We start from the raw sequence: 15,992 nt of genomic DNA, 5'->3' as shown, positions 1-15,992 counted from the left end.
TTGTTATAGTTGTGGCATTTAATTTTAAATCCATACCTTTTAATTTTGGCGACCCCTGGTGTCTAGTCGCCAGAAACTGACAGTGAATTCATAAAGCTTTTGCTTTGCATAGCTTAACTTTTCGTTACATATTAAAGTTATCTAGTTTAATACAAAATAAATAGACAGTTTACCGGTTAATTTCTTGCCATCTCTGACATCTCTACCCCATTTGTCAAAATGCGACTCACCGTGTTATTCGAGGACAAGTGAAATGCGATTTCAATCCAAACGCGAACGGCGTGTCCCTCTTCAGCTGCCATTCACGGACGAACTGTCAAAGCGACAAAAACATTAAGTGCAACAGAGCAAGTATGCAACATACTTCCAGCACCAGACTGCTCTTAAAAGTGCGTATTGTCTGAAAACATCAAGGATCTTTACGGTCAGATTGGTTAACCTGTATCTGGCGCCGTGAATATCAGTGAATACGCGCGTGAAGGACGCACAGGCCCAGTGTGTGCACGATGGAGTCATGGGTGAGATTCAGCTCGCAGAGTCAAGCCAAAGAACGCGTGTTCAGGTACACAAACACTCACTGCATGCATGCTTACATGTTTACAGCACTACCACTACGTGTACCTACTACATGTTTCCGTGACAGCCTGTTCAGATACTTGAAAGTGCTGCATTGGAAGTTGGAGTCTAGATACTGTTTTCACCATCTTACCTAACAAGTTACCTAACAATTAGTAAAACTAACAACAAAGCTCAGTGTTATTCTCATGTTTTTGGTTATGGTATTGTGCCTTCCATGTTAATATGGTATATGGATATAAAACTCATTCAATTCAATTCAAATTTGTGTACATGTGTACTGTAATTATACTATAAAAGCATTGTTTACAAAGAAAGAACGAAAATATCACCAAGTAACATGGTATTGGAGCACAGACGCTTTTGTTCAAACTGGGGTCTCGGGCCCCAGGGGGTCCACAAAAAAGTTCAGTAAAAAAATTATACAAAAACTGATAATAATAATAAAATATATATTTTAGATGTCCTTGCAGGGCAATTAAACATTGAAGTACTGAGTAATTAATTAACAACATGTATTGGGTTAGGATTAGGATTAGGGTTTGGATTAGGGTTTGGTTTAGGGTTAGTTGCATGTAATTATGCATAAGTATGTGTAATATGTTACAAGGACACTGTAAAAAAAAAAGTGTTACCTAAAACTAAATAATTATTACAAAATAGGTCCCCTTTAATGCATCATCTTGCCGTCCTGAGCATCAGTCAATGTTTTCACCTTTTTAATAGTTATGTATGAATCCCTCAATTGTCCTCAGTGTGCAAAGATGGATCTAGCAATCATACAGTCACTTATAGGAAAGGGTTCAAATATACAGAAGATGGTAGAAAACCAATGAATGTGCGGGACTTGAAGGATTTTTCGATAGAACGGTGCTAACTGTTTAACTGCTCAGGAAAAACAAGGGACTCATGAACAACTATCACAAAAAAAACCCCAAAAAAACAGTCATGGATCATCCAGGTAAAAACTAACAGAGGTCATTTGTGTAAATTCAGCTATTATTTTGTCTTGTGGACTATATTTTGACATCTGTTATGTAAAACAGCTTATTCAGGGTAGTACAAAAAGAAAATGACCCCTCTCATAAAAAATAAATAAATATTATTAGCATCTTGCATATTCTGCAAGGGTAGACTTGTAAACTTGTAAACTTATGATCAGAACTGTATTTGTATACTTCCTCACAAAGGGAAAATCATTTTTAGGGGTCCATTGCATCAAAAAGTTTGAAAACCCCTGATCTAATGCAAAGATATTCAGACATTAGTAAGGATGTAACTTTCCAAATGAATGTTGGTGCAGTGTAAATGCTCATTTTCAATAACTGATTGTGTCTGAACAGGGCTGCCCAGTACGCCTGCACACTGCTGGGTTACACGCTGCAGAGAGGAGGAGCCAGAGCAGAGCTGCTCAGCACCATTAAACAGCTGGAAGCCCACATGAGCCTGACCAGAAAATGTACGTTTGAGCTGGCAGTGGACAGAAGAATGGGGGTTGGGCACAACTGGCTCTCTTTTGATAAGAGAATTTGAATTGACAGGATGCTGGATTGGAATGGCAGGGGTGGAATTTACTGAATTGCAATTTAAAGAAATTCAGCTCAATCACAAGTTTTCATAAGAGAAAGTCCTATGCAAGTTTGCTGTAAAATATAATTAATAACATAATTAACCCTGAGAGACACAGCACAGCAGAATAGCAGCGTTTGTAAAAAGCATTTAAATAATACCCATTTTTTAAAATTAAATATGGGTAAAAACTACACATAACAGTAGCTGACACTCAGAAGTGTATTACAATGGTTTGCATATTACAGTAACTGTCATTATGAAATGTATCTATTTGCAATAGAAAAAAAGTAATTGACATCGTATGTATGTATGCATGCATGTGTGTATGCATGCGTGTGTGTATGTATGCATGTATGCATGCATGTGTTTATGTATGTATATATGCATGCATGTGTATGCATGCATGCTTGTATGTATGTACATACAAGTATGTACATACGTACATACAAGCATGCATGCATACACATGCATGCATGCTTGTATGTACGTATGTATGCATGTGTGTATGTATTTATGTGTATCAATGTATCAATGAAATTTTACAACCCTAAATGCCCAGCATTGCAATTTTGCATGCATTTTTTCTACATTAAAACCCCAATGTAATTTTTGCCTAAATGAAATATAGCTAATATCTTCCTAAATATATTAAAGGGTCTCTGAGGATTAATTTAGACTTATTATGCCTACTAATACTAATATTAATAAAGTGGTTCCATAAAGTGTCCCCTGTTGGCTAATGTCTTTTCACTCACAGAATCTAGTTACGTTAATATGGCTCAGTGTTTGATTGATGCAGTCTGTCCGTGTGTTTGTCTCAGTGATGCGGTTAGGGAACTCCGCTGAAGCTCTGGAAGCAGCGAAACGCTCTGTGCATCTGTCCGACTGCGTGCTGCGTCTCTGCATCACAGTGGCCCATCTCAACAGAGCTATGTATTTTGCCTGTGATAATGTACTGTGGGCCGGCAAAACAGGACTGCTGCCCGAACTGGACCAAAACAAATGGAGCCAGAGGTCGTTTAGGTGAGTGCTAGTTTCATTTGTTTGCATTGCAAAATTAACTTTTTTAACTATTTCCTATTATTAAAAAATAAATAGTTATATATATATATATATATATATATATCTTTTTGAATTTTTTTATATATATCTTTTAAAATTTTTTTATATATATCTTTTTTATATATTTTATATATATATATATATATATATATATATATATATATATATATATATATATATATATACACACTGTATATGCATGTATGTGTGTGCGTAATTTTAGTGTTTAGTGTTATTTTAGTTTTTAGTGTTGATATATTGTTATAATTTTTATTAATATTTTGAATTAGGTTTTAGTTGTATATTTTCTGTTTTCATTTGAATTTTATTTAGTTTTAAGGTCCTTGCACACTGAGTCCGAAATTCGCGTCTGACATTAAAAAAATGAATACTTACACACTGCTTCCGAAACTTTCGTCCGTCATAAATTTTTGGGGATCAGGTTCGATTTTCTGTGTTTTTCGCATCCATAGCAAGCATTTTGAAAGGTGTTTTGACAATTCAGAGCCACCGAATGACGCATACGAAAAAACGCATGCGAAAAATTTGGACTCAGTGTGCAAGGACCTTTAGTCATTTTGTTGTGTGTTTGTCTTTTTTTCATTTGTTTTTATTTATTTTTTAAATATGCCTGTATAGTTTTTATACATTTTTATTTCAGTTGTAGTTTTAGTACATCAGGTAAACTTAATAAGAATATAAATAAGTTTTATATATATATATTTTTTTATATATATATATGTATAAATAAAGAAGTTTATTTAGATAATTAAGTTTATATATATATATATATATATAAATTTTTTTTCTAAGTTTAGTTTGTTTAAGTTTATTTTATATACATTTACGAAAATGTTTTTAATGCTTTTAGTTTTATTTAACGATAATAACACACACATTAAATTAGGCTTTGCGTGTGAACATTTGATTAACTTCTGTGAATTTGCATCACCCTGTTTTACTAAAATATATGGTGATGGCTAGATATTTAATTATTTTGAGCACAGAAATAAAATGTTTTTATTTTTATTTTTTTATTTAATAACCTGACTTTCTCTCACTTCATGTAAACAGATACTATTTGTTCGCACTCATCCTCAATTTAACCCGAGACGCGTATGAAATCCGTCTGCTGATGGAGAGAGAGTCCCGAAGCAGTTCAGCTAAAAGCTTTAACTCCAGTCCGTCTTCCCTTGCGCCGACTCCAGAGAACGGAGAGTTCCCTTTATCCCCGTCTCCTTCCTCAGCGATGTCTCCCCTGCCTCCCCTCCCGATGCTCACGGCCAGGCTCAACAAGCAGTTCTGTCTCTTGATCACTGTGCTGCGCAACAACCCTCCGCTGCTCCTGGACCTCCTGAAGAACCTGTGTGACGTGTTCATACCGCTGGACCGGCTAGGTTTGTACCCCACGGGGTCGGGCTTTGTGGGAGCCTGTGGCCTCACGTCCTCTATCCTATCCATTCTCACTATAGTTCACCCCTGGCTCAAACTCAAGCCCTGAGTGACACATCACAACTACATATCCTGTTGCTTTGTTTCTAAAGAGAAGTTTAATTGCACATTCAAAACCGCTTTCTCTGTGTGGAAAGACTAAAAACAAATCTGCCCTAATCTGATTAAAACACACAAAAAAGCTTTGTGAAACAGTTATTTAAGTCTGTTTAAAGGAATGTAAGTCTGAAAATGTCCTAGTCTGTCACCATATAGTGGTGTAGTTTTCAGTTCTAGTGTAGTAAAAGCACAGAACTACAAATGGTACGCTAACTATACTTACTATTCAGAATCATACCTTTCTCTTAAGGGTGAATCACGTTAAGAAATGTCAAGGTCACGTTTCATCCCAAAATGAAAAATGTATAAAAGTTTTATAAATTAAATCTAGTACAATAAATACTATCATGACCTTTACAAATGTAAAACAAAAAGCAAAAAATAAAAAACGAATAAGTATTAACCTTGAGTAAGACTTAGTGTTCAATCCCATATTTTTTTTCCTTTAGATTTGTTAAAAAAAATCACCCAGCTAATTTTTATTTTATTTTATTTTTTTATAGTTCTCTTGAAATTCACCCTAAAGTACAGAGCTTAAAACATTTGCAAATCCTTTTGTGTTAAAAACTGTGCTTACCAAATATTATTGTACAATGATAAAACGGTTACGGTTAAAAAATATTTTTAAATCTGTATCTGTTTGAAGCTGTTTCTTGCTTTTCACTTCCTGCAGTTGTGAACCTCGGCATTTTGTTACCAAACTCATTTCAAAACTAGGAGTTTACTACTTTTTTTTGTTGCTGTGATTAACGAAATATCATCCAAAAAAGATTTGAAAATGATACAATAATTTAGGTTATTGCATAATTTTCTTAACTGAATAAAAAGTACATCACTGACACTGTGCTGTTATTTAGATTTTTTTTTTCTTTTTTTTTTCTTAATTGTGAGCCTTGAGCCAGGAGCTTATGTATATGTGACCTATGGACTATTTTCTTTTAAACTTAACCATATTTTGAAACTTCCTAAATGTTAATACTATGCACCACTGAATGTCGACATGATGGAGCTGTGAATCTAACTTTTGAAATAAATAATGCCTTGAATTTTATTCTTCTCTACTCTGACTTTCCCCTAGTTTCCCCAGTGCATTAAATCTAAACCATTTAAAATATTTTATCGAATCAAAGTTCTTTGAACTTTCTGGCTAGAGTCAAAGCTGCTATTTGAAGCCCATCAATGATTAATCTGTTCTTGTGTTGAATCACTGCATTGCCGTTTCTTGCTATGCAGCATCTCACCACTAGAGGGACACATAACTCAACATTTACTACCGGAAACATGAAATCGTTTCAGTTCAGTCATAAGACGGTATATAAAGGTTTCAGTAGGCAGCAGCCAGCTTTCTGACAAGAAAATAAGATAAATAAACCAAATAACCGCGACCGAATAGGTTAAGAACTCAAATACCTTTTGTTAGAGAACACTGAGACGGTTTTGTTGACGTTAAATGATTAAGATAAACATTGCTAAGTGTGAAAATATAGTCCTGAATTCATGAATTGCATAAAAATGTCCAAACTAAAACAAGTTAGTGTTTAATGTTGATATGCTTATGCGTTGTCCTTATGGAAGTTTGTAATTGATGTGTTTAATGGCACAGACTGAAAGCATTTTCCCTCCTGCTGCGAAAGCTGTGGTGGGGGTCTGTCCTCCTCCTACTCTCTCATTAGTTACATCACACTGATTCAGATGCTGTGTCACTCCCACATGGCTGCATTTTTGCATTACCCCCCAACCCTCTCGTTTTCTCTATCAGGATCAAAATCACTTTTAATTATCCAGAAGCCTACATTTTTGCTGCTATGTTGGGCAGCATGTAGATTCTCAAGAGTTGGTGGAACAGTTATATGAAATGCTAGGTACACGTGTCTTGATTTTTAGTGTTTTCAGTAGGAAGCTTATGACATAAATGATGATCAGGATGGGAAGGGGGTAAGAGTGGTCATCAAAACCACCCACAGTCACCCACAACAGATGCTCTCTTGCTCTCTCGGTTTCTGTTTATATCTCATTCTACATCCTTGCTTATTAGGCTACACTCTTTATAGTTTTGTTTTTCTCTTTTTACTGGTACATAAACAGACCTTGTTTTTATTAAGTGTCTTTAACTTAACATTTAAATTAATCATATGATATAGTGCAAGTATTGTACATGCTTGTATTTAAAAATGTCTGCATGTTATTACATCCACACTCTTAAAGTAATGTTCAAAAAAGTGTTTTTTCTTCCAGTAATGCCATAGAAGAACCATTTTGGTTTCTTCAAAGAACCATTCAGTGAACAGTTCTGAAAGAGGTAAAGGGTTAGTTCACCCAAAAATGAAAATATATCCCATAATCCCATATAATCTTGAATGCTCACCCTCAAGCCATCTTAGGTGCATATGACTTTTCTTCTTTCTGCCAAAAACAATCAGTTATATAAAAAAATGTCCTGGCTCTTCCAAGCTTTAAAATGGGAGTGAATAGAGTCAGAGTTTTTGAAGCTCCAAAAAGCGCATCCATCCATCCATCCATCATAAAAGTACTGTAATCACAGGCTTCTGGTAATGGCCATCCGCGAGTTGAGTTCTGGCAGAAGATTGACCTCTGACCCGACGCATGACGTATTGATGAACGCTAAAGTGCAGAGGAAAGAGCAAAACAAAACAGTGTAAAAGCGCAATGGAGGTGGCGCAATGGATAAGACACATGCCTTTGGTGTGAGAGACCCGGGTTCGAATCCACTGTGAGACACCAATGTGTCCCTGAGCAAGACACTTAACCCCTAGTTGCTCCAGAGGCGTGCGACCTCTGACATATATAGCAATTGGAAGTCGCTTTGGATAAAAGCGTCAGATAAATGTAAATGTAAAAGGAGAATTTTTAAAGAGAAAAGTCAGAGGAGCTTGAGTTCGTTGCCCAGCCCTATTTGTTTGAACCGCTAGAGGTGTCTACTCTCAACTAAGCTTACGCTACTCCAACGTCCTACATCATACGTCGGGTCAAAGGTCACTCTTCCACCGGAACTAGACTCGTGAACGGCTGTTACCGGGAGCCAGTGTTTATAGTTTATAAAGTTCTAAATATGGATATTTTTCTTGCAAAAACACATCGCTTTGCTTCAGAAGGCTTTTATTAACCCCCTGGAGCCATATTACTTTTATGATGGATGAATGCTCTTTTTTTTTTGCTTCAAAAACTCTATTTACTACCATTATAAAGCTTGGAAGAGATAAATATAACTTCGATTGTGTTTGGCTGAAACAAGAAAGTCGTATACACCTAGGATGGCTTGACGGTGAGTAAATGATGGGATTTTTTGGTCCTATAAAAGAACTAACCCTATAAAAGAACCTTTTTCCACTATAAATAACCTTTTGAGGAATTAAAAGGTTCCATGGATTTGAAAGGTTCTTGGAATCATATATGCCAATAAAAGAACCATTATGTTTAAGAGTATTACACTGTTGACCCTTCCCTTCAACCCTTTAACCCAACCAGTAAACCCTCTTAAACCTAACCATGCCACGAAACCTGTCACTAACTCACTAACCTTCTCTTCTGAGGCCTCTCACCTCACCTACTTATTGTATACAACATGCACACAATAATACATCGTACCAAACATTTTTTTTAAACTCAATTACATAGTTAAAGACATGGAACCACATACACTATTATCGTGTTATAGGCTCCCAAAATGTGGTAGTCATAGAAACACTGAATGTGATTGAGATCAACACAACGACTTCCAGTGAGGTCCAGGTCTGAGTCTCAGACATTTGCACCCCACCAGCAAAGATCTGGACACACACAGTGCCGCAGACAGTAACATTAAACCAGGACACACACCATTTTTGATAAAGATGATGAGAGAGAGGATGAGTAATGTTTGGCTCGTCCCAACAGTGCAAGTCTTCATGAATCTGTGCCAAGAGCTTAATACTGTGTTAATAGACAACTGATTGTCTCTGAACTCCTTACATAAGCTCAAGTTTGACCTCTTAAACACAAGGTGGTCTATCCCCCAAAAATACTGTCTGTACAAATGGGCATTAAAAAGATGTTTTGACAGTGGTTAGAAATCCAATACCATGGACTTAAGGCTACGAACTGCAATTTTTAAATAATCTGAAATCAATTTTAAGATCCTAATTTAAAAAATATCATGGAAAAGTTATTGAAATCAATATCAGTAATTTTTTTTTTTGTTACACTCAGCTCTAAATTATTCGATCAGCTAGAAATTGCTCTTTATTAGTGCAATATCTATAAAATGATTATTCATTCATTCATTGTATTTTATTTGAATTTTTTTGGTTTCTTTGAAAAGGACTAAAGGGACTAAATTCATGGACAAGTCAAGGAAAACAAGTTATGGAAATCAATAACAATATTTTTTTTTTTCTACTAAAGCTTAGCTCGAAATTATATTAGCATCTAGAAATTGCTCTTTGTCAGTGCAATAAAAATATTTATTTACTTTACTTACTTCAAAACATATACATACACATTTTACAAATCCTTCTTTCTTCTGTAATCATAAATCACTAAAATCAAGTCATGGAAATATTTTAGGTTAGTGTTAAGATTCTAAGTTGAAATGAAAAAGTTTAATATGAAAATCAATATTCTCTCTCTCTCTCTCTCTCTCTCTCTCTCTCTCTCTCTCTCTATATATATATATATATATCGTTTTTCTGTTATGCTCAGTTTCTAACTTATTTAATCATCCATCCATCCATCCATCCATCCATCCATCCATCCATCCATCCATCCATCCATCCATCCATCCATCCATCCATCCATCCATCCATCCATCCATCCATCCATCCATCCATCCATCCATCCATCCATCCATCCATCCATCCATCCATCCATCCATCCATCCATCCATCCATCCATCCATCCATCCATCCATCCATCCATCCATCCATCCATCCATCCATCCATCCATCCATCCATCCATCCATCCATCCATCCATCCATCCATCCATCCATCCATCCATCCATCCATCCATCCATCCATCCATCCATCCATCCATCCATCCATCCATCCATCCATCCATCCATCCATCCATCCATCCGAGAACCCTAAATATTGTTTAACTAACTTTTTTTCCAAAGAATTTCCTTCCCATGAGTATTCCCTACACAGATCATTTTATGATACACTTCTTTGACTGGACTTCCCCACCACACACTGTATATTGTACTATAAGATCATATTATCTATCCATCCTGAACAATAATCAGCCCTGAGGTCTGTGGTTAATCTTTTGTCGAGAGCTGATTCATACAGAAAGTGTTTCAGTGGACGGATCATGTGTCTTTATTATGCACACAATCCTATCAGATGTGTGAGATGATTCGGATCAGCCCTCATGTCCTGTGCTTGCATATGAACCGGATACGTGCTGCAGGGGTGAGTGGAATACGAATACAGGGGGAGAGGGGAGGGCACGGGTCGTGCTTGACATTCTGTCATCTCAATGCAGAAGATAAACACAGCGCTGTGGCATTATCAGGACGCCATTGTGCAAAACTCTGTATGACAAAGGGGACGTCAGGTGAAGTGATATGAATACTTGCCACATTCAGCTCATCTAGATACATCAACAGTATCACCAACCTGGAAAGGTCAACATGTCATTGTTTATGGTTTATATAATATAGTTTGTGCAGTTCAATAGGGCATATCTATTTTACAGTCCATTATAAGTCATTCATTATATATACAAGATTATAGTGTGCAGGGTTCATTATCGTTCATAAGTTTGGGTTCAGTAGGATTTATTGTTTTTGAAAGAAATTAATACTTTTATTCAGCAAGGACACATTAAATTGGCCAAAGTGGCAAGACATTCATAATGTTACATAATGTTTATAAAGATTTATATTGCTGTTCTTTTGGACTTTGTATTAATCAAGGAATCTTTAAAAAAATGTATCGGTTTCCAGAATAATGTTAAGCAGCACGACTGGTTTCAACATTGATATTATTATGTAATGTTTCTTGAGCAGCAAATCAACATATTAGAATGATTTCTGAAGGAGTAATACTGAATTCTGAATACTGGAGTAATGATGCTGATAATTCAGCTTTGACATCACAGGAATAAATTACTTTTTTTAAATGGATTACAATAGAAAACACTTACTTTAAAGAGTAATATTAATTCACAATATTACTGTTTTTACTATATTTTTTGATCAAATAAATATAGCTTTGGTGTGAGCTTTGAGTGATTTCTGTCAAAAATCTTTCCCGTTTCCAAACTTTTGAATGGTAGTGTATATCAAAGTAATATTATCTGAAACCTTAACTGTACCATGGTACTGTCACAGTTTCTAAACATGGGCTAGAGCTGCATGTTTGTCAGGGGTTTTTCTTTTTCTTCCTCTCCTTTTCTGCTCTGTTTTTTTTATAAAGCAGCAGCATCAGTTAAAAAAAAAAAAAGGTGTATTTACTTTGAAACAATTTACAGTACAAAAATTGCTATAAATTTCACAAATAATTACTAAGAAAGGGCAAGTGTAAACACATTATATTAAATGTGAGATTTTAAAGTAGAAAGACTGAAACAGTAATTTCTTGTAAAACATCCTCCAGTAATCTTTTTTATTATAACTTTGTAAAGTGTAGGTAAAATATTAAACCAAGTTGCCTCTGCAATCAAAACATGCTACGTGTTCCAAAATACATTTTTTGGGGTCACATTTGAATTGCAAAACATGCAGGGTGACATGTTTAGACTGAGACAAGACGAACCGCTTAAGCTGTTTCCTATTTGAATGGATTCAACGGCTAATGGTATAAACCACTGCTTTTATCACCATAACAAGTGTTTCATTCATTTCCTGGACTACATCAGAATCACTATGCTGAATATTTTAATTTCCTTATTTCCCACATGGTGAAATTAACTGCAGCTGAAACATTCAAATACTAACAATGCTGTTGTGGGCCGTGGGTTTACAAGGGCAGCTGTTTGCTATGAGACGTACGAAATGGCCTCAGGTCCCTGTGTGGGCCTGGCCCGGCAGTAGAAATCCCTCTGGGACTGAAGAAGGCGAGTGAAGACCAAATATGCCCAACCCTGCTTGTCCTTCTGTCACGGGGGAGTAAAAATACTGCAGCTACGTGCTGCCCGCCGAGCCTCCTTCTCCAATGCAGCGTGTCCCAGAATCCTCTGGGAGAGTCTGTGTATGGCTGGATGTAGTGTCTGCACTTCATAGGGCAGAGTTAGGGCATAAACAGTCATGGAAATCAGCAATGCAAAAACAATATACAATGCATGCAATTAAATGAAAAACATTCAAGCAAGTGTTCCAGTTTAAAACAGATGCATTTTTTTATTGCTTTATTTATTAATTAATTACATTTATTTTTTATGAATTTAATTTGTCATTTTTAATTTAAATTCCATTTTTACTGTTTACTTTTAATGTATTCAACCCTTAAATGCATGAATGTTTCACTAATAACTATGACATATTCTGGTCTTTAGCGACGCGGATCTAACACAGATGGATCTCTACCTTTTGTGATAATATAAAACTCTCCTGATATTAGAGTAAGAATTACAGAAGAATAAAATAAAGCATATTTTGTTACCTTTTGGAGCCTGGAAGAGTTCAGTTTGAGCAGATGTTTTATATCATCATCCCTGTCCTCATCAGAGCTAATTTCCCAGTACATTCTGCATCTGGCTTATATTCACGATCTCGAACATTGTCAAAACTATCATTTTAAACATCTTCCAAATCAATATTTTGATCGCTGACAGCTTCTTCACCAGATCCACCATCAAGTGACAGTGACACTAATGTTTGATTGTGTTCAGTACTTGCTCTGCAGTAAATCGCTGAGCCATTTCAAGCTTTGCTGATGATACTTAATATTCCTTTGTTTTCTGCCTGCGGGTACTATGAGTGAAACGTCATTTCATCACTGTGTATCAGACATTGCCACCTTGTGGAATAAAGGTGAATTGCACTTATTTAGGCGTCAAAGATTCAATTATTGTTGTGCAGAAAAAATATACTTCCACTGTTACACACCTCGGGTCGTTAGCGACCCTATACAATTTTTACAAAAAATGAATGGGAAAACAGGCATTCTTTTATAATTTTATAATTTCTTTTCTTGTAATATAGTTTATAATGAATTGATTGAAGAATATAAAAAAAAAAACTAATGTCTAACTTTAAAAAATGAATGATAAGGGTAGTAAATTACGTCCCGGGTCACTAAAGACATGAGGTATGAGTTTAAGGGTTAATTCATTTAAAATGTAATAATTTATTAAAATAATTGTTATTAATTTGTGTATATTTTTTAAAATATATATTAAGAGTTTATACATAGTAGCTTGGTATGACAAACAGACAGAATACAACATATACAAATCAAATTTTCTTCACTGCAGACTTTATTTTTCAAAGGATGTTCTGGTGTTCTGTGCATCCAGCTGGCCTTTGTCACTAATCTTGATAAACAACGTAGCCTTCTTTGAGGTCTGTGTGAGGGTGAAGAATGATATACTGCTTGATATGAAAGCCTGGCTTTGCCTACGTGAGGTCTGAGGCTCAGCGCTGTCGAACAGAGACTCAGAGATAAATCAGGAGAGGAGAAACGTGGAGATAACAGACAGACTGCCAATGGCACTCTCACTGCTGTTGGCAATGGTGCCACTGAGCTGAAAATCTGTATAGATGCTTAATGACTGTTGATTTAACATCAGCTTAGAGCTATACTGTTCATATTCATTTGACATTTACACATTTGCAAATCTTAAACCTCATAACTCTGGATCATACTAGGAAAATTTACAAGCAGTGCAATATAGTAGATGTCATTAAAGACAACTAAATATACAATCTCAAATACTGAGGATGTGGCCTAAAGTAACCGGCACTCAACCCGCTCCAAGCGGGATTCGAAATTGTGTCGCCGGCATGGGAGGCAGGTGCACTAACAAGGCCGCTAAAGATTGCAGCTGCATCTTGAGATCAGAGGAGTGACGTTTACACACACAGCTCTTACTGGCCTATACGTTACACTCACCCCCCTAAGCCTAACTTCCATCCGGGTCACGGCACCAAATGTAACCGGTCATACTCAACCTGCACTGAGCGGGGTTCGTACCCGGGTCGACGGCATGGGAGGCAGGCGTGCTGACAAGGTCAACTTAAAGATTGCAGGCACTTTGTTATACGTTTTACATACATATTACAGTTTTAATTTGTATTAAATACATCTTTATATACATTACAAAGTGCACTTTTTAAAAGTGTACTTAAGTGTGTTAAGAAACATATGAAAGCAAACTCCACTTAAATGGCCTTTTATTTCATTAATATTATGTGCAAATACAGTTTAATAAAATATAACTTAAGATTTGGAGGACACTACAAGACAAGTGCACATTCTGTACAATCAAGTGCACTTCTTTTTCTCAAAGGTTTTCAGAGGAAGAGCAAACCTACAACCCATGAGTAATCCATTTCACATATTTAGAATGTTTATACAATAGTGTGAAGGCACAACAGCAAACAATGGCTCATTTTAACCTCAGGGCAAAGAGTAGGTGGAAAATCGTCATGCAAAACTAAAATATGACTGTGGTTGTAGGAAAAAAACAAACATTGACTAACAATATTAGAGGAGCTCACAGACAAAAATGGAATGATTTAAAAAAAAGACAGTCCTGTAAAAACCATGAGATGTGATGGTTTTAGCTTTATTTGACCATTTTTGAATTGATGTAAAGCTGCATAAGACAGTGGACTTCCACAAACAGTAAATTTCATTCTCTCTCATATTCTGTTCCTCATCCCTTGTTTCATAGCCGTTTTTCTTGTCTGCTTAACTCAGCTCCACACGGTTCAGCCTCACCACCCCTGAATGCACAGATACTTTGGCATGGCTGGGCAGAAAGCCCTAAAAGGACCAACAGCAAAGAGGTCTGGATCACACACACACACACACACACACACACACACACACACACACACACACACACACACACACACACACACACACACACACACACACACACACACACACACACACACACACACACACACACACACACACACACACACACACACACACACACACACACACACACACACACACACACACACACACACACACACACACACACAACACAGTGTTGCACAAATCAAAGATCTCATGCAATCTGAGAATGTGCTGTTGTCTGCTGTTCTCCATGTTACACAGGGACACAGAAAAAGCCATTATTGTCTCGTTTTCCAGAGCTCGGCTCATAGAAATAAGGACGGCAGCCACTGGACACCTGGGAGCAGTAATGAAAACTATGAAAAGCAGCCAAGAGATGCAGGTCAGGAGGCTGGTGGCTCTAATGAGTATCAGTGATTACATTATACAGCACTGCTCAGCTGAGGGTGGTCCAGCTATGGTGGTCATTCAAACTCAGGCCTCTGTCTTAAAGAAACAGTTCATCAAAAAATGAAAGTTCTGTCATCATTTACCTTCAGCCTCATGTCTTTGCAAACCTTAATTTCTTTCTTCTGCGAAGCACAAAAGAACAATGTTTCAATTGTTGTTTTTTTGTCCATGCAATTAATGTTTGACTTTGTATGCACATATTTTTAAAACATCCTTGTTCAACATTCTTTCCAATAACAGCTCATATCCGCTGGCAGCACAGTGGCAGAGTGCACGTACTTCATAGTACACAAACATCACGCACATCTCCATTATATTTAGTAAGGAAGTATTTCTGTTTCCTGGGAATGAGGTGCCTTTTTGCACTGTTCCAGACCCAGTTTCATTTACTCAAACCTTAACCTATGTACAGTATATTTTAAGAGCTAGTGTAATTCTGTTCTCTGATCACACCAAAGGGTGACCTCACACAAACTGTTCCTTTCCCATGATCCAGCCAACCAGCCCCAGCTGATGTTACCCTTCCAGACCCCATTTGTCAATAAAATGCCAGATTATCATGGAAAGTTGATTTGGGTGGTTTTGTGAGAGAGAGAGAGAGAGAGAGAGAGAGAGAGGGAGAGAGAGAGAGAGAGAGAGAGAGAGAGAGAGAGAGAGAGAGAGAGAGAGAGAGAGAGAGAGAGAGATTGGACAGTGGGATATTCTGTATAATATGGTCATGTGCCGAAACTAAGGTGATTAGAATTCTTATTTTGAAATCTCTTTGAAATGTTTGTGAAAGGACATCAAGAAGCTGGTGTTAATATGG

The 15,992-nt window shown here is 36.6% G+C and overlaps 1 protein-coding gene across 1 annotated transcript; it reads left to right on the top strand.

The window, feature by feature from the left end:
* Window positions 1-282: 282 nt before the first annotated feature.
* pex11b (peroxisomal biogenesis factor 11 beta) lies at window positions 283-5,812 on the top strand. The gene is made up of 4 exons (XM_082185365.1): window positions 283-562; window positions 1,920-2,035; window positions 2,970-3,171; window positions 4,285-5,812. The coding sequence occupies exons 1-4, from the start codon at window positions 507-509 to the stop codon at window positions 4,709-4,711; spliced, it is 801 nt and encodes a 266-aa protein (XP_082041491.1). The 5' UTR covers window positions 283-506; the 3' UTR covers window positions 4,712-5,812.
* Window positions 5,813-15,992: the final 10,180 nt, after the last annotated feature.

This window comes from Leuciscus leuciscus, assembly GCF_965113295.1.
Source record: "Leuciscus leuciscus genome assembly, chromosome: 12".
NCBI classification, from domain to species: Eukaryota; Metazoa; Chordata; class Actinopteri; order Cypriniformes; family Leuciscidae; genus Leuciscus; species Leuciscus leuciscus.
This window is presented reverse-complemented; position numbering and strand designations above follow the sequence as displayed.